This window comes from Arachis ipaensis, chromosome B7, assembly GCF_059453495.1.
Source record: "Arachis ipaensis isolate K30076 ecotype BB chromosome B7, ASM5945349v1, whole genome shotgun sequence".
Classification (NCBI taxonomy): domain Eukaryota; kingdom Viridiplantae; phylum Streptophyta; class Magnoliopsida; order Fabales; family Fabaceae; genus Arachis; species Arachis ipaensis.
Genome location: NC_142442.1, coordinates 22,145,676 through 22,165,215, shown reverse-complemented (window position 1 = coordinate 22,165,215; position 19,540 = coordinate 22,145,676). Strand labels below are relative to the sequence as shown.

Here is a 19,540-nt window from a genome sequence, read left to right as displayed (position 1 = left end):
CAGAAGATATGACAAAATCACGAGAGCGAGAGACCAAAATTGATGTTAAGGTTTGGTTCCTCCTGGCTTCCTGTTCTTGATCCTTTAGCTCATGGATCCTTTGTGATGTAAAAGGGTATGCTTCAGCCCCATGTTCATTCATAAGCATAACCCTACTTTTAGTGACAAGTTTACCAGCTTCATCAAGCAGAACAAGACTGGGAATCCCCCTCACTTGAAACAGCTTCTTGAGGCTACTAATGGTCTCAGAATTCGAGAAGGGAATAGCAAGCCATGGCATCTTGGAAAATTAACCCTTGAAGGAATCTTCATCTCTATCAGAAGATAAAAAAATGATCTCAAATTTGTACCATGTAAAGCTTAGTGTTTTCGATTCTGTTATATTAATGATTTCAGAAATACAATAAGAACAATTGAATAAGAAATACTACTTAGAAGAAAAAACAAGTCCTTCTCTTGCGTGGTTTTTTCTTTGGTTTTTGTGGTCTCAGTGCAACTTTTATTGCAGAGTAAAAAACTATCTTCACATTCTGCAATATGAAGAAAAAAGGGTGAGAATTATGGCTACCTTAAATCCAATTAAGTTGTAACATTAACCTGCTGTGTTTTAGAACTGCACTGTATGTAGGTGATTGCACCAATCATCTTCTTCAATTCTTCACCCCGCAGAGTGCACACCACAAGCATTGTCAACTCCATTATCCACACAGAAAAATTCAAGCTCTTAATGCATGCATTTAATATATATATATATATATATATATATATATATATATATATATATTGTTTGTGACATGCCTGAGCAGTTGTTATTCTTGTAGCTCCATGATGATCAACGAAAAATTGCTTGTCTTCCCTCAAATCTGTGTATGCATCCGAGTTAAATTGGCAAAAGTTAATTGATGTAGAATTAGAGTAATGCACAATGAGAAAGTGATAAATAACATGATAAATATTGAGAAATGAGAATATGCACAAGATTGTCTTTTATGATTTTAATACTACTTCGATGGAATTTTGATCTTACCCAATTTTGTTCCAACCAGCACAATAGGCACATTTGGAGCATAATGTCTCAGCTCAGGTATCCACTGTATAGAAAAAAAAAAGACTTGAAAAGGTTGCAGATTAAAAAATCATATCCTGAATTGCATGATAAGGATTTGAGAAAAGAAAAAACCTTTTTGGAAATGTTCTCATAACTGGCTTAATTAACGGGTTGATTATTTGATTATATAACTCCAATTCCATAGCCAGTGAAAAATCTTCCCAAGTCAAGTATGAAAGAGTCCTGCATTATATTATCAATAGTACAATAGTATAAGTGATATTTTTAATTTATAGATATGAATAATAATATTGTTATAGTACTTGATACAAAAGAAAGGATCAAAAGCTTGGAAAATGGTCCCCAACTTGGGAAGGCCCTTTTGTGATCCAAACTTGACTGCCCAACGGAGCCTATCATTTGATGGATATGGACGGTAAGTCCCACATTCGGTCCTATTCTGTCCTCCGGGGGACTCCACCAACACCAAGAGGTTAGGTTCTTTCTCTCACGTAATTTCGCCCGCCCGTTCCACTTCCGTGCCGGAGGAAATGGGATTCGAACCCATGATACAATCTTCTTGTATGTAGATTTAGCAAACCAATGCCTTAAGCCACTCAGCCAGACCTCCAATTGATCGGAATTTGATGTGCGGTTGGTTGCCCAAAGGGCTATCTGATCCGATCAACTACGTAAGGGATAGGATAAACCAACCAAAGTGGAAGAAGGGAATTAGCCACTCTTTGAAGAAAGAGGAACCTACAGGTGCCTGTCCTACAACTTACTTGCTTTCGGACTTCCTGGCTGAAGAGCAAAGAGATATCCATTTTACTCTTCCTAATGCGCTATGGGTTAAGGTGTTACGTAGTAAATACATGATCGTACAATAATATAAGTCAAAATTATATGAAGAAAAACAAAGACTTGTCTGCTCAGTAGTATCATGAACACCTTCATTTCTAGCATGGTAACCTTCAACAATTGCCTGGTTATGTATATCTTGCATAATTCAAAATTCCCAAAGGCTACGTCGTGCAGCCTCAAGTTCAAGCTGATTCTGCCTCAGCTGGTCCTCATAGTAATATTGAAACCCGTATTGACGGCCAACAGCGAATGCACTCCTATAAGTTCCATAAGCTAATGATTTTGCTATTTCAAATCTTCAGGGATTGACTTCAAACTCCATAAAGTTCTGAAAATTGAGGTATTGTTAAGAAATGAAAGCCAATTTAACAGACTGACCATTATATAATATAATAGAAATTTGGGTATTATTTATGGATTTCAAAGACAGGTCGACATCTCACATCTATCAACAGGCAGCCTTTGAAGGCATGGTGCACCAAAGAAAAAACTTATACTAGTAATACATTAAAATTGAACTCTTGATTTTCAAAATTAAAATCACAAAGTTGAAAGCAGTACATCAAACCTATGATTTTCAGTGGATGAAATGGTCCAAGAATTTATAATACATATATTATTGATTCAAACACACACCCCCCAAAAAAAAGAGAGTAAAAGAAAAGAGATTCAAACAACAATCTCTAGTTCTAAATTCCAGAGAAATAGGAATTACCCTCTCTGATTATAAGCTCACACCCATCCTTCATTTCAATATCTTTTAGTCTGAGAGACAATGCTTCAGAGGGTAGCAAAATATGCACTTGTCTCAGACAATCAAAGACCACATTTCATTTGGGAGATCATCCAACTGTCGACGAAAATCAATCAGTAAGTGCTGAAGGTATGGCATTGCACCGTTGGCTAATTTCCAGTTATGAACTTTCAACTTTTTCATCTCGAACACCTGTAGCTGTGGGAATCCATTACTTGCAGAACAATTAATCTCAAAGGAATCATTTGAAGAATATCCCCCATATAATCTCAAAATTCGAAGTCTAGTGAGACTTCCCATAGCATTCATCCCATCCTCATTCATGCAAGTGATGCCTGACAGAGTTAGCTTTGTAATGCATGGAGGAAAATAATTATTAAAGTATATTAAAAATAAATTATATAATATTATTCATATTGGTCAAAAGAAAGAACTCAGAAATAGGCCAAGTCATACAGAACTATCTTGCAGATACACATTTAAGCTTTTGTTTTTCATTGGCAACATATATACTAACATAACTCCATATATAAAATGCTCCAATCTAGAGATTACAAACAAAACAAAACAAGAATTAGTCCCAAATTAACATCATAATAAAAAGAGATAAAGAAGCTACATACAGCCATAGATAGTGAAGCATATGCCATCCCATATTTGTAGCAGACATCAGGATCTCCAAAAAGGCTACCTTTATCTTTGCATATAGTTGGGATAATGATTATAGGCAAGTTTCCTAAGTTTCCTGTTCAAACATTAATGAAAAATTTAAAATTTCTCAGATCCATTAGTGCTAATAATTATTATTATACAAATTAAGAGAATTTAGAGGGTTAGTAATTACTATACCTGCAGAACAGACACCAATTATCAAACCTGCTAGGTTTTTGGGAGCCCTTGTGATTTTGACTAGGATCCATCCCAAAATTGACCTTATTATAAATGTAATGAGAATGTTCACTGGCATAAACCACCTTTAACAAAAAAAAAAACAAAGTTAGAACACATGAACCAGAAGAAACAAATTGGTATATAAAATATAATATTAACTAGCTAAAAGTTAATTTTCTATACTTTCTTCTCTTAGTATATAAAATCTATTAATTAGTTCTCTCTTATCTCTATTATATATAATAAAAAATTGTAATATAATAATATACAATTTGAATGAAACATGCAACTATTGGAAACTCTGTAAAAACTTTAATCTTCCTATATACTAACATGTTTTAAGGTAGGAGAATTGATATATATATATATATATATATATATATGTAGAAACTAATTAACACTTGCTTCCATGAAACCAAGTACCATAGTTTCCAATATTTATTTTATCATAAATGCCAAGAATGAGAAATGCTAAACAGTTACAGCTTAGCAGGGATGTCACGCATCCAATAGCAATTCATGAACTCAATGAGACATTAACTTTTCATAGTCCTCAAATTACTTGCATTAGAAAAATATGATAAGAAGAGTACAATTTCAAGTCAAAACACATTAGGAAAATTTGGTTCTTTGATAAGATTTTGTTTGAAGAGCTTACCAGTGCTGCTACAACTTCATTAGCAATCTGCAACCTCGTCCTCCAATTTAAGGGAGTCTTCAAGGGATCTACCAGCATTCAAATATTGAAATAAATAAATAAATAAAAATAGTTCCAATTACTATTGAGAGGCTCCTCTAAAATCCTTCTAATTTCTTTCAAAATTTACCATTGAGATGCTCCTTTAAGCTTCCATTCTCTATGTTATCAAATATGAGGAGTCTACAGAAATAACCCTAAAGGCAACAAGAAACCAGTTAAAAAATTTGCTTTACCTATCACATCTTCATAAATTAGACTGTAATTCTAAAACACCCTCTGTCAATTTTACATTGTCTTTAAAATACAAAGATAATCCCAATTTGCTTTACCTATCACATCTTCAATTTTACGTTGTCTTCATAAATAACCCCAATGCTGCTACTATGTAATTCAAGCAACCAATAACTTATCCATCTTTAAACAAGCAGAATTCAAGTTAAATCATGAAATCCTTGAAACTCAGATGCAACAAAGAACAAACTCCAAGACTTAAACCAGGAGCTACAACCAAATACAGAACTAACAGAAGCAATTTCTAAGAAGCAAAATAACAAACACATAGAGTGCAATAAGTGCATTATTACTAAATGTTTGTAATAAGAAACTGTTCACCCTTCCAGTCGAGTCTCTTGGAATGGAGATTTTATAATAATCTATTAGTCTCTTCAAAATTTTACTGAGTTGAGTAGCATGAAGAAAACACAATAAACAAAGATCAAATGAGAGAGAGAAACACAGAAGAAAAAACAAAACATGATAATAATTCAGAAGAAGAGAGTGGTGAGGTACATTGCCAGGGGAAGGCTCATGAACATTCCAAAACACACAGGTTTCAATCACATCTATTCCTCCTTCTTTGCGGGGCATAATTGTAAATTTAGCGAATGAGAAAAAAAATCAGAGAGCACTTACCGCGAGCAAGTGAGAAGAGCGGATCTCAATCTCATCGATCATGTCACGTGCATTTGCCGGAGCCAGCACGGCCTCTAGGATTCCGTTTCAGCTGTATTCGCATCAAGACAGTTGCTATGGTTCTCTCCTCATCAACGTGTAGTAAAATTTCACCACCTCTGGCACCTTCGTCAACAACAACAACAACGCAGAAGATCAATCAAAGTAAAAATAAAGGAGAAAAAACAAGCATTCTCTGTTTCTTCCTACTAGATCATGAACTAGATTTAAAATTTGTGAAGAGGAAGGAAAAATCAAAAGAAGATGAAGGTGGAAAAAAATCACAAAGGCTCGCTAAAGGTAGCAGCAGCGGCATTGCTTACGGCGGCGAGGTGATAAATAAAGGCGGCAACGGAATGAGTGACAGTGACTAACCTTCAGATCGAAGCCAGAACCTCATTGAAGGTAGCGACACGATGTTGCTTGATATGGTGAGGGGATGAGTGAAGACGAGGAGATGAACAATGGCAATGAAATAAGCGGTAGCGACAAACCTTCAGATTGAGGCCAGATCGAGAACTAGATCGAAAACTCGCTAAAGGCAACAACAACAACGTTTCTTGCAGCGGCAAGGATGTGAGTTGCAACGAGTGGATGAGTGGCAGCGAGAAGATGAATGACAGTGGCAAAAGATGAACGGCGGCAAGGGATTAGGGATTAGGGTTCGGCATTCACTTTTTATTGAGAAATCACACATATCACTCTCGATCTCTCTCATACAGTCAAATACAACAATACATCAGGTGAGTTAAAAAGACAAAAGAAAAAAAATGATAGTGGCGGTTTTAAACCGCCACAAAAGTCTCAAACATTATGGCACAATCTAAAATCGCCGAAATTAGTGGAAAAAATGGCGGTTTTGTAAAGCCGTCATAAAATTAATGCCGTTTTAATCTAATTTTTTTGTAGTGTACTAGAAAGACAACGAGAAAGACAATTAGAATCCAAAAATGTCCTAAAAAGAGAGGAACGACAACAAATGGGATTAGAGGAAAAGTTTTTGAAACCGGAAACCCACTTAGGCGAGGTCACCAACCAAAAAACTAACTTCGCCATGCATTCTGATCTCAACTAAGTCTTGAAAGAATACATAGAATTTTTAGATTGAAATTGTATTCAATTTTCCAAATTCTACCTTATTATTATCCTTTCTTATATATTTATTATTTAATGCAAATATGACATATCTTACGATACACGAGGTGATCTAATTACAATAATTTGTTGACATTATTATACACATTTTTAAAATTCTGATTAATATGATTTTGGCTTAAGGTAATTCAAGGCTAGTGTAACGTTTTAAGTAGATTACCAAAATAAAAAATAATTTGAAACCCATATTATAAGAGGATATTAAAATTTTCCGTCAACTAAATTTAAACAAATATAATAGTGGTTGATTTATGCATTGTTCACTATGCTGCAAGTAAGGGTTTGCTCGTTTAATTTGATGTTGTAAATCTTTTATCATCTAAATAATTATTCTTAAAAAAAATACTTTACAATAATTATTGTGACGAGGCGACTTATTAATTGAAGCCACCATAACTTTATCTAATATTTAACTAAATATTTAAAATTTTTGCTTTTGAAATTAATTAATTTTTATATTTTGAAAATTTCTTAACTAACCATATCTGAGGAACGACAATTTCAATTTTAAAATTTAAATTAAGTTTCGAAAACAATAACGATCCTAATTTTCCTAACAATCTATAACCAGTGAGAATTCAATTTAAATTTTAAATAGTTAGTTTTGTTACCATATTATTATCTTGGCATTAGGATGGGGAAGCAAAAAAAACATGAAATTGCGCCATCTCCATCGCGCAGAACTCCTGCACGTCGTGGAATTTCTCTACGGAAGCGTCCTCGGCCTTCCTCCTTGCAGAACTCGCCAGTTGATAAAAATGGTGGCACAACGGAGGAAACCTTAGTAGATGGAAGCATGGCGAGTGCAGTGTCAGGGGGTCCAAAGGTGGCAATTATTGAGGATCAGAGTGTGCCAGTACCGCAGGACAAACCACCTATTGAGGTTGGTGATTCTGTTTAGAGTTTATGTTCTTATTTATTCTGTCCCTATTATTTATGGATAGTTTAAATATGATTGTTTGGAATATTAGGGGTGCTTCTAATAAGTTAGCCCGGGTGCATTGTAAGGAACTTGTTAGAAAATTTAGACCTGTTTTCTTTATTGTGGTTGAAACTCACTCCCCTTTTCAGCATTTAAAATTATTTTGGGAAAGGTTGGGGTATCACTCTGTTGGTATAGTAGAGGCACAGGGGCATAAGGGAGGTATTTGGTTTCTATCCTCTATGAAGGGTGTTTGTTGTAAGTTCATTGATGCTTTTGATTAGGGTGTTACTGTTGAGGTTCACTTTGATAATTTAATTTGGAGGTGTAGTGGTATTTATGGCAGTCCTCAATTTAATAAAAGGGTTCTCCTTTGGGATTATCTTGTTGCACAATCCATGGTTTTTCAAGGACCTTGGATTGTTCTTGGTGATTTTAATGAAGTCAAATTTTCTCATGAATCTAAGGGCTGTCAATTTTCTCATCAAAGAGCAGACATGTTTGCTACTTCATTAGGGGATAGTGGTTTGTTTGATCTAAAGACTATCGGGAGGCAGTTTTCTTGGTACAGGAGGGTGAAAAATTATGTTGACGTGGCAAAAAAGCTTGATCGAGTCTGTATAAATAGTAGTTGGTTATCTATCTTTCCAGAGGCTTATGCAGAAGTTTTAAATAGGCTTCAGTCTGATCATTGCCCTATTCTGGTGCGTTGTAAAGGTCGTCCTCAGCCTAAAGGGAATCGACCTTTCCGATTTGTTGCTGCTTGGGCTACTCATCCTGGGTATAAAGATATTGTGAACCAGTCATGGTGGTCTGGTAATAGAGGAATTCATGGCAAGCTTTCAGAAGTACAGAAGAATTCACTAGAGTTTAACTCGAAGGTATTTGGTAACATTTTTGTTAAGAAATGTGAATTAGAGCAGCAGATTAATTATTTACAAAAGCGTTTGGAAGTGGTGGATAGTATTTATTTGCGTCAGAAAGAGCAACAGTTGCTTGATGATTATAATAATACTCTAGTGCAAGAAGAGTTCCTATGGTTCCAAAAGTCCAGAGAGCAGTGGGTAAGGTTCGGGAATAGGAATACAAGATTCTTTCATATTCAAACTCTTGCGTGAAGGAAGCATAATAAGATTCATGGCCTTTTTCTCAAGGATGGAGTGTGGGAAACTGATCCAGAGGTTCTGAGTCAAGAAGCAGAGTCTTTCTATAAAAGCTTATTCTGTCATTTGGATGATGTTGATTTGGGTTGCCTTGGTGATGTGCCTCTTCCTTCTCTGAATGAGGAAGCTTGCAATAATCTTACGGCACCAGTTACTATGGAGGAAGTCAAAACAGCTGTTTTTCACATGAACTCTTTTAAAGCTCCAGGTCCTGATGGGTTTCAAGCTTTCTTCTTCAAAGAATATTGGGAGATCATTGGTCTTGATGTTTGGAAGATGGTTAAGCAGGCATTCTCCGGTGTTACTCTTGATCCGAGAATATTGGAGACTTTACTGGTTCTCATTCCAAAGGTTGAATCACCGGTATCTATGAAAGATTTCAGGCCGATTAGTCTCTGCAATGTAGTTTACAAGATCATCACGAAGGTCCTTGTTAATAGGCTTCGTCCTCATCTTGCGGAGATTGTTGGCCCGCTTCAAGGAGGATTTATTCCGGGATGAGGAACTCCTGACAACATCATTATTGTTCAAGAAGTCCTCCACTTTATGAAGAAGACTAAATCAAAGAAAGGTACACTGGCCTTTAAGATTGATCTGGAGAAAGCTTATGACAGAGTTAACTGGAGGTTTTTAGCTCATACCCTTAAGAGCTTTGGTTTTCCTATTCCTACACTTAATTTGATTATGAATTGTGTCACTGCTTCTTCCTTATTTATTCTTTGGAATGGGAGTCGTCTGAATGGCTTTACTCCTAGCCGAGGTCTTAGACAAGGAGACCCTATGTCACCCTATCTTTTTGTGTTGTGTATGGAGCGACTGGCATGCTTTATTAGTCATCAGGTTGATTTGGGCTTGTGGGAGCCGGTTGCTATTTCTAGAGGGGGACCAAGAATATCCCATTTAATGTTTGCGGATGACTTGCTTCTATTCTGTAAAGCTACAAAGAGACAAGTGCAAAATGTGATGTTGGTTTTAGAGACTTTTTGCAAAGCATCTGGGATGAAGATTAATGTGGAGAAGTCTAAAGCGCTTTGCTCCAAGAATGTCTCTGCAACAAAGAAAGAGGTTTTCACTGGGGTATCCTCTATCAGATTTGTCCAGGATTTGGGCAAGTATCTTGGAGTTACCCTTAGCCATTCTAGAGTGACTCGTTCAGCTTTCAATGGTGTCCTGGATAAGATTCGGAGTAGGCTAGCAAGCTGGAAAGGGAGTTTACTCAATCGGGCTGGTAGACTCTGCTTGGTTAATTCTGTTGCCGCTGCTATTCCCATGTACCAGATGCAGGTCTCTATTTTTTCCAAAAGAATCATTAGTAAATTGGAGTCTATGATGAGGAATTTTCTTTGGAAAGGACAAGTTGATGGAAGAGGATTGAATCTTGTTAGTTGGAAGGTTCTGGTTACTCCAAAAAAATATGGAGGTTTGGGGATTAGAGATCCTTATTGTGTAAATATTGCTCTTCTTGGGAAGCTAGTTTGGACTTTTTTCCAGCAGCCAAACAAGCTATGGGTCCAATTATTGGATGCCAAATACCGATCATCTCTATATGACTGTTTTAGTTATCCTAAGAACAAGGACTCTCCCATTTGGAGGTGTCTTTGCAAGGCTTGGAAAGTGTTGAAGGATGGGTTTGCTTGGTGTATTGGAGATTTGAACCAGAATTTTTGGTTTTCTAGCTAGAGGAGAGAAGGACGGTTATCTAATGAGATGGATTATGTCCACATTTCTGATTCGAATCTCCGGATACAGGATATTTGGTCGGTTAGTAGGTGGCATTTGGATACTCTTTATTCTCCTTTATCTCAAAATCTGAAAGATAATATTCTCTCTTACAATCCAGATGAACAAGCAGGTCCGGAAGTGGGTTGGTATTGGAGTGGGTCTGCTGCCAAAGTCTATGACTCACGCAATGGTTACTTGTGGTTGTGTAAGCAGCTGTTTGGTTGGGAGGAGAGGGAGAATTGGCTTTGGCTTTAGCGTCAGCTTGTTCCGGAAAAGCATAAGTTTTTGGCTTGGTTGTGTCTTAAGGAGGCTCTTCCTACTACAAGTTTTCGCTTTAGAAGAGGGATGTCGTCATCGGATAGGTGTCCAAGATGTCTTTCTAGCCAGGAATCGGTTATACATTGTATTCGGGATTGTCCAAAAGCTCAGCTTGTCTGGCAAAGGTTGGATATTCCTTGTCATCCTTTGGATTTGAAGAACTGGTTCTTGTATCATAGCAGAGAGCACCCGTTCAAGTTCTTTTCGGGACTTTGGTGGATATGGCGAGCAAGGAATAACGACATCTTTAATCCCCATGAAACTTGGCCTCCGGAAAAAGTCATTTGTCTGGCATTAACTTCAGAAAAGGAGCTTAGAAATATTTTTGAATTACAACGTATGTCCCTTCCCTCTACTCTAAATGGTTTTTGGAATCCCCCATCCATTGGTACTTTTAAGATTAATTGTGATGCTAGTTATTTTGGTTTGGGTGATAGTGTTGGTTTTGCTTGTGTTATTAGAGATTGTAATGGGAGCTGGCAAAGGGGGTGTTTGGGAATGATTGAGAGTAATAGTATTCTTCAAGGAGAATTGTTTGCTATTTGGAGAGGATATCTCTTAGCTTGGGATGTGGGTCAACGAGATGTTATTTGTGAGACGGATTGTGTGGAAGCATTTAATCTTGTTACTCAAGATGGTTTTGGGTTTATTGATCCACTGGTGCTCAAAATAAGAGATATCATGCATTGGAATTGGCGTGTTGACTTTCGTTTGATTATGAGAGATGCAAACACGGTGGCAGATACTATGGCAAAGATGGCGATGAAGTTACAACTTTCGCATGTGGAGCTTCTTTCACCTTGGGAGGAGTTTAAGAGTAGTCTTAAACGGGACTGTCCCTCTATTTAAGCAGTTCCTTGTTTTGTTTCTTTTGTTTTTCTTTGTTTAATTTATTTCAGTCACCAAAAAAAAATATTATTATCTTGGTAGAAACTCACCTGCAGTCGACTTCACATGAAGTTATTTTTGAATGGATGATACGTGTGTTACCATTTGGTTTAAAAAAACCCGGTTTATTTTATACAAATAATTTAATTAAAAAACCAATTGATATAGCTATGATGTTAGATTTTTTGCCGTATTTTATTGTAAAAAAAATTGACTAATTTAAATTGAGAAATTGTAGTTAATTATTTACTATATAATTTTTTAACTAAAATTATAATTAAAAATTATTAAAAAATAAAATTATCTAATATATTGGACCAGCTCATGTTAATCAGATTTTTTTCTATTATAAAATATAAAAAAAATTAATTCTAAAAAAAACATGTTACTTTTTAGGATTTAATTTTTTTATTGTGTTTTCATAAAGTTTGCACAAAATTCACTTATCACATTGATTAAAGTTATTTATTTACATGAAGTTTGTTTATGGACTCAGCAAACTTGTTTATGTTTTAATACGATTTGAATTGTATTAGTATATTTTTTTAATTAATTTAATTTTATTTAAATAATTAAAATTTTAAATTATAAAATTTGTATTATTTTGTAATTTAAAATTTAAATAGATATAATTTAAAATTAATAATTTATAAAATTGTATGTATTCGTATTATTGTACTCATATTATTAATTATATTTATTCGATTTTAAAAAAATAACGATTGTTAATTTTTTTATTTAAATACATTCATATTATTTTTAAATTAAAAGAATATACTTATTTAAAATAATATGAGTACGTTTATTTAAATTTAAAAAAAATTAAAATAATAAGAGTATGTTTGTTTAAAATATTAAAATTTTAAATTTTAAATAAACCTACTTATATTAATTTTAAATTTTATTTAAAATAATACGAATATGTTTATTTAAATTAAAAATTTAAAATAATAAGAGTAAATTTATTTAAAAAATTTTAATTTAAAAATAATATAAGTGTATTTATTTGTTAGTTAAAAATTAACAACCGTTATTTTTTTTTTAAAATCGAATAAATATAATTGATCATATGAGTAAAATAATACGAATACATACTATTTTATAAATTATTAATTTAAATTATATCTATTTAAATTTTAAATTACAAACTAATACAAATTTTATAATTTAAAATTTTAATTATTTAAATAAAATTAAATTGATTAAATAAGTAAAAATATACTAATACAATTCAAATCTTATTAAAACGTAAACAAGTTTGTTGAGTTCATAAACAAACTTTACGTAAATAAATAAGTTTAGTCAATGTGATAGGTGAATTGTGTACAAACTTTATAAAAACACAATAAAAAAAATTAAATTCTAAAAAATAACATGATTTTTTTTAGAATTAATTTTTTTTATATTTTATAATAGAAATAAAAAATCTGATTAACATTGAGTTGGTCTAATATACTAGATAATTTTATTTTTTAATGATTTTTAATTATAATTTTGGTTAAAAAAATTATATAATAAACAATTAACTATAATTTCCCAATTTAAATTAGTCAATTTGTTTTTAAAATAAAATATGATAAAAAATCTAACATTATAGCTATATCAATTGATTTTTTAATTAAATTATTTGTATAAAATAAATCGATTTTTTTTAAACCAAATGGTAACACGTGTCATTCATCAAAAAACAACTTCATATAAAATTGAGTTTTCATCTATTATCTTAGCTTTGCATAAACTAATTCTCTTATATATTGCGTAACTGATATTAGAATGCGAACATGGTACTTATCTGTTATTTTAATTTGACTTTAATTTTCACCAAATCTAAACCGTTAGAAAAAGTTGCATTCGTTATGCGTATATAAAGAAAGACCTGTAATTTGCATAGTATTTTTAAAATTCTCATTCTCCGAAGTGAAGAAAGTGGTCACGTAAGTTTATTCCAATCACCCTTAGTTATAACACAAATGTATTGAATTCTAAATCATCTTCTCTCTTACTCTCTTTCAGATAATTCAGTATTAACGTTGGTTTTTAATATTGTTATTTAAATTATTAACGTTGGTTTTTAATTATTTAGTTTTTTACAATTCATAAATGCAACAATTTATAAATTTTGTTTGTATTTTTTTAATTTAATTTAATTAAGTATTACATTTTTTTAATTTTAAGACACAAACAAATAATTAGAGTGCTCTATTAGGATTTCTTAGTGCTCTGTTAGAATTTCTTAACGGAGTTCTTAGTGCCGTCAAGGCTACATTGTCAAGATCAATTAAATCTCAATACAAGTCTACTTAATCTGCATGGCTGAGACAACGAGGGATGAAGATCGGATCAAGGAAGACAACCTGAAAGGAGGTAGGAATGTGATTCTACTGGAAGAGGCAGACATATCAAAAGGTATTAACGCTTGCTCCAATAGTCTCTATGGCAGACTCTTTGCTTCCAAAACCTTCTCAATTGGAACCATGGGGAATGCTTTAAAGGCTATATGGAGAAATTCGGAAGGATTTAGCGTGAGTGACAAAGGGGATAATTCCTTCCAATTCTTTTTTAATAAAGAAGTGGATGTCTTGCGTGTTGAACGTGGTTCTCCATGGCTATTCAAAGATTATGTGCTCCATGTCAAGAGATGGAAGGAAGATCAGAACTGTGATGAAGAGATTATTTCCAATTTTTCAGTTTGGGTTCAATTTTGGGGTTTGCTAGAATCGTTTAAAACCCTCGAAGTTGGACGTAAATTGGGAGAGAATCTGGGCACAGTGTTGGAGGTAGGTAAATTTCAGATGCGAGGCAGAGAAACTAGGATTGTGAAAGCCAAAATCAATATCGATGCTGCCAGGCAAGTGAGAGATCAGTTAATAGTGGCAGGACCTAATAAAAAGGAGGTAGAAGTGGCACTGCACTATGAGAGACTTGGAAAGTTCTGTACCTATTGCGCAAAATTGGGGCACGAGGTGAAAAATTGCCATGATCTGCTAAAGGACACAGAGAGTGAGATGGTAAAAGAGGATGACATTGGCGAATGGGTTAAAGCTAGTCAAGTGGGAACGCGAATCTACTCTGAAGGAGAAAGAACATTCAACAACTCAACCCAAAACCAGAATAAGGCCACTCAACGTAAGAAAAAACCGGTCTTAAACTGCTTATTGGAAGAATTTGCAGGGATGTCAATGCAAGAAGGGAAACAAAGTTTGAAACCACAAGACACTGGTAACAGGGCAGCACCTGAGTCACCTCAATCAGCCAATTCTAGAACAGAATGCATGGAGATTATCATAGCTGGTCAGTCCAATACCAAGGAGGATGAAGGGCAGCTTATGCAATTCGCTATTGGGGAGTGTCTCACCACAGAAAAAGGTAGGAAGTGGAAAAGGTTAGCAAGACAAGGTGCTGCAGAGTCAGATACTAAAAGAGAACCCAAAAAAAGGTTGATGAGTGGTATAGCTGAAGTAACTACAAAGAAAGCAAGAACAGATGATGAAAATGCAGTTGAACAGATGGTGGAGGGTGCCAGCCTACAAATGGCACCCAAGGCGCCATGAGAACTATAGTTTGGAATTGTCGGGGTTTGGGGAGACCCCTGACAATTCACACCTTGAAAGGGATCTGTAAATCCCACTCCCCCGAGATTGTGTTTATAAGTGAAACAAAGAACCAATCTCGACAGGTGGAAGCAAAACTTCGGGTATGCGGCTACGAAAACTGGCATATTGTTAACCCGGCAGGAGTGGCAGGAGGACTTGTGCTAGCTTGGAAGGACATCATCAGTGTTCAAATTATTAGCAGTGGAGAATTCTTTGTGGCAGCCGAAATTAAGGAAGTCGGAAGCAGTGAGGTATGGGCGTTCGTTGGTGTCCATTTGAGTTGTTCAGAACAAATTCGATCCTTACAGTTTGAGGAGCTTATAACAATGAGCCAACACATGGAAGGAAAAGTGGTAATAGCAGGCGATTTTAATGCTATAACAAGCCAAGCGGAAAAGGAGGGTGGAGGCCAAAAATCAGCAACCACCATTGCAACATTCACTAATTTTATTGACAGTAACGAATTGGTGGATATTAGAATGGTGGGGCACCCTTTCACGTGGACAAATCGAAGACAAGGAGAGGATTTGGTGAAGGAGAGGCTTGACCGCTATTTAGTTGGGATGGAATGGAAGTTGAAGTTTTCGAATGCAGTGGTGCACAGGCTCACAGAGTCAGGCTCGGATCATGCTCCAATTTTGATGGAAACCGAACCTCAATCCTGGCATAGTAAAAGGCGGTTTAAATACCAGGAACGTTGGTGTGGAGAAGAGGATGTCAAGAGAATTGTCAGTGAAGTGTGGAGAATGGAAGTTGTAGGCTCGGCTATGTTCTCCTTGGCCTAAAAGTTGAAAGTTTGTAGACATAGACTAGTTCAATGGCAGAAAACTCACAAAGCAAACTCCCGGAAAGAAATTGAGGACCTTCAAGCTAAACTAGAGGAGTTGCGGGTGGCTGGAATCAATGGGGGAGAGGAGGTTACCAGTTTGGAAGAGAAATTGGAGCTGGCATATTTGAAAGAAGAGAGCTATTGGCAAGAAAAATCTAGAATCAAGTGGCTAAAAGAAGAAGATCAGAACACTAGATTCTTTCACTAGAAATTTCAATCAAGGATGCGAAGGAACAGAATTTGGAGATTAGTGGGGAGGGACAATGAGATTGCATCGAAACCGGAGGATATTGCAAAGGTAGCTGAGGACTACTTTTGCGATATTTTTACTTCTTCTTGTTCGGCTGATCTGAATCCATACTTAGAGGATTTGGAGTCTAAGGTTACAGCTTCCATGAACCGTAGGCTCCAAAGGCCAGTAACTATGGACGAGGTCAAAAGAGCTACATTTAGTGTTCATGCTCAGAGTGCTCCTGGTGATGACGGATTTACAGCTAAGTTTTTTCACTTTTTCTGGGATATAGTTGGAGGTGACGTTTTTAAGGCAGTGAGAAGTTTCTTTCACAGTGGCAGAATTTTAAAAAGCTTCAATCATACTCAAATTTGTTTGATTCCAAAGGTGCCAGATGCCAGTGACATGACTCAGGTACGACCGATCAGCTTGTCTTCAGTTATGTATAAAATTATTTCTAAAGTTATGGTAAACCGATTACAAGGTATTATGAATAAAATTATAAGTCCAAATCAGAGTGCGTTTCTCAAAGGAAGACTCATTTCAGATAATATTCTAATTGCCCACGAATGTATGCACTATTTGAAAAATAAGAGAAGTGGGGCAGAGCATGAGATGGCTATTAAACTAGACATGAGCAAGGCTTATGATAGGGTTGAATGGCATTTTCTATGGTATATTATGGATAAGCTGGGGTTTGATGCTAAATGGATTAACTGGACTAAGGAATTGGTAACGACTGTTTCTTACTCTGTTGTTGTGGAAGGTCAACCATTTGGCTATTTTAGGCCAAATAGGGGCATCCGACAGGGTGACCCCCTATCTCCATATCTCTTTCTTTTTTGTGCAGAAGGACTTTCCTTCTTGCTACACAAGGCAGAGCAAAACAGATTAATTCAAGGAGTTCAAGTTAATCGGAGATGCCAAACAATTAATCACCTTTTGTTTGCTGATGATTCAATCCTTTTTTGCAAGAGCGCACCTAATACAAGCCAAAGCATTCTAGAATTGCTAGAGACCTATGAGGGTTTTAGTGGGCAAAAAGTCAATTTAAATAAGTCGGCTATCTTTTTCAGTCACAACACTCCTCAGAACACAAGACTAGCAGTTGCTCAGACACTAAATATTGAACATATCGGAGCACAAGACAAATACCTGGGACTGCCCTCTATAGTTCAAAAATCAAAGAAAGCAACCTTTGGAGCTATCAAGGATAAAGTTCAGAAGAGGATTATGGGTTGGAAAAGAAGTATATTGTCATCAGGTGGCAGGCACACGCTATTGAGAGCGGTGGGGGAAGCGATTCCTATTTATACACTCTCTTGTTTCAAGCTCCCGGACACGCTGTTGAATGAGATTCATAGCATGCTCTCGCAATTTTGGTGGGGTCAAAAAGGCGCAGAACGAAGAATGGTTTGGATTAAATGGGACACAATGACGAGACCAAAGAAAGATGGAGGGCTGGGGATCAAGGATCTAAGGGCGCAAAATTTGGCTTTATTGGGCAAGCAATGTTGGCGTCTAATGAAATACCCTAATTCTACTATATCAAGAATGCTCAAAGCTAAATATTTCAGATATACAGATTTCCTACATGCAGAGATAGGAAGTGTACCGTCGTGGGGTTGGAGAAGTGTTCTTGAAGGGCGCAAGGTGATCGAGAAAGGCTTGTTATGGAAAATAGGCTCTGGCACTAATGTTTGTATCTTCCATGACCCCTGGCTCCCACCACCAGTGCCCCTTAATGTCCCTCAAAATGCACTCACAATCCCGCCAAATATGCAAGTGTATTACGTTAGTGCGTTACTAAATCCTGATAGAAGTTGGAATAAAAATCTGATTGAGTCGATTTTTTCAGTTGATATATGCAATAAAATTTTTTCAATCAAACCAACAGAGGAGGAGGATGAAGTTAATTGGTGCTGGACAAAATCTGGTATATATGAAGTTGGGTCAGGATACAAAATTGCTTATGGATTCTTTCATTCTCCTACTTCATTGAGGTCCCAGAACATACACAACAGAGTCTGGAATAGCATTTGGGAGTTGAAATTACCACATAAAATTAAGATTTTTCTATGGAAAAGTCTTCATGAAAAGCTTCCGGTGCTGCAACAAGTTCACAGCCGGTTCGCATCCACTCCTGCCACTTGTCCAAGATGCATGTTGAAGGCTGAATCAATTTCTCATGCTTTGTTCCAATGCCCCCTGTCTTCAATAATATGGAGCCTAAGCTTAATAACCCCTGACCTATGGATGAGAGAAGAAGAAACTTTTTTCAATTGGTGGCAACGAGTCTTATCCTGGGCAGCGGCTCAATTCGACGGTAGACAAAAGACCATCCTCATAGCGGCGCTGTGTTGGAGCACTTGGAAAGCGAGGAATCGGTGTGTTTTTGAGAAGGTAATAAGCCCAGCACCAGAGATAGTGAAAGAAGCTAGCAATTTAGTACGTGAACTCGTGAACCATACCTGATAGATGCTACTTTTTCTTTACTCTTACTTTACTCTTCTTTAAGCTCTTAGTCTTTCAGTCACAGCTGATGATAAATGGGAATACCCAATTCTTTTGTACTTCCTTATGGAAATACTTTTATTTTATATTAATAAAATAATATTTATCTTTAGAAAAAAAAAACACAAACAAATAATTGCCTTTTTTATAATGCTATAAAATGATATATACTCACACCATTTTTTTTTTGCTTAATTTGTTTATGCTGAAAATCCTGTTAACGATTATACCGTTTGATTAATTCTATAATTTTTTCTTTTTCTTTAGTCTTACAATCTTATTTAAGATTAACCTGTGATATTAATTTTATGAGTTAACTGACTATTGGTTTGTGCAACCATTTTGTTAGGGGAGGAAGTGTTATTAAGAACGTCAATACCAACCACAAAAATATGTTTTCAGTTTTCTAATTATAAAAAATTTATCAGAAATAAAATTAATATGCATACATTAAAACTAATGTATAAAGCTGTCCACGTAATTTATTTGCGTAGGTTTCTTTTGACTAAGTGGGAAGTAATTGTTATTAGTGATTACAAAATATTTATTGTTGTCAAATTTTATTATATTTATCATGTTAATTATATCTATTTAATTTTTAATATGGAAGAAATAATATACCTTTTTATAATCTTACTTATTGATTCTATTAGAAAAAGCAAATTAAATAAATAAACGACTACTCAAGATAAAAAATTCAAAAGGGTACTGTTTCGAAGGTTACCTGAAACTGTAGGTCGATCTCGGACGAGATTTTCTGTATTGGTCGGAGATGGTGTGTCCGGCTGGCTGGTGGCGGCCGGAGCTGTCGTGTCCGACTTGTTGAACTTGCTGCACTGCTGATCCTTGGTCACCGGAGGGTGGGGGGTACCTGCAAGAGACTCCGATGCTTAAGTTAGCACGGGTATTAAGCAGGTTTATTGTAGAATCAGAGTATGAGTTATACCTGGGTGCTCCAGTGTATTTATAGTAGTGTGGAGTGACCTTTCTGGAGAT

General features: G+C 35.5%; 2 protein-coding genes across 2 annotated transcripts; one reads left to right on the top strand and one right to left on the bottom strand.

Moving 5' to 3' along the window:
• Positions 1-431: 431 nt before the first annotated feature.
• On the bottom strand, positions 432-2,990 carry LOC110264904 (rac-like GTP-binding protein RAC13). The gene is made up of 6 exons (XM_088494541.1): positions 2,737-2,990; positions 1,181-1,202; positions 1,028-1,091; positions 797-863; positions 598-661; positions 432-530 (listed from the first exon to the last, which is right to left on the bottom strand). The coding sequence occupies exons 1-6, from the start codon at positions 2,988-2,990 to the stop codon at positions 432-434; spliced, it is 570 nt and encodes a 189-aa protein (XP_088350667.1).
• An 11,933-nt stretch (positions 2,991-14,923) lies between these two features.
• On the top strand, positions 14,924-15,754 carry LOC148550566 (uncharacterized). Its single transcript, XM_088494540.1, has one exon. The coding sequence runs from the start codon at positions 14,924-14,926 to the stop codon at positions 15,752-15,754; it is 831 nt and encodes a 276-aa protein (XP_088350666.1).
• Positions 15,755-19,540: the final 3,786 nt, after the last annotated feature.

Coding starts and splice junctions, on each gene's coding strand:
- LOC148550566 (XM_088494540.1), top strand. CDS start 14,924: ATGAGAACTATAGTTTGGAATTGTCGGGGTTTGGGGAGACCCCTGACA.
- LOC110264904 (XM_088494541.1), bottom strand. CDS start 2,990: ATGAATGAGGATGGGATGAATGCTATGGGAAGTCTCACTAGACTTCGA. Junction 864..1,027: donor GCTGGTTGGAACAAAATTGG/GTAAGATCAAAA, acceptor ATGCATACACAG/ATTTGAGGGAAGACAAGCAA. Junction 662..796: donor AGAATAACAACTGCTCAGGC/ATGTCACAAACA, acceptor CACTCTGCGGGG/TGAAGAATTGAAGAAGATGA.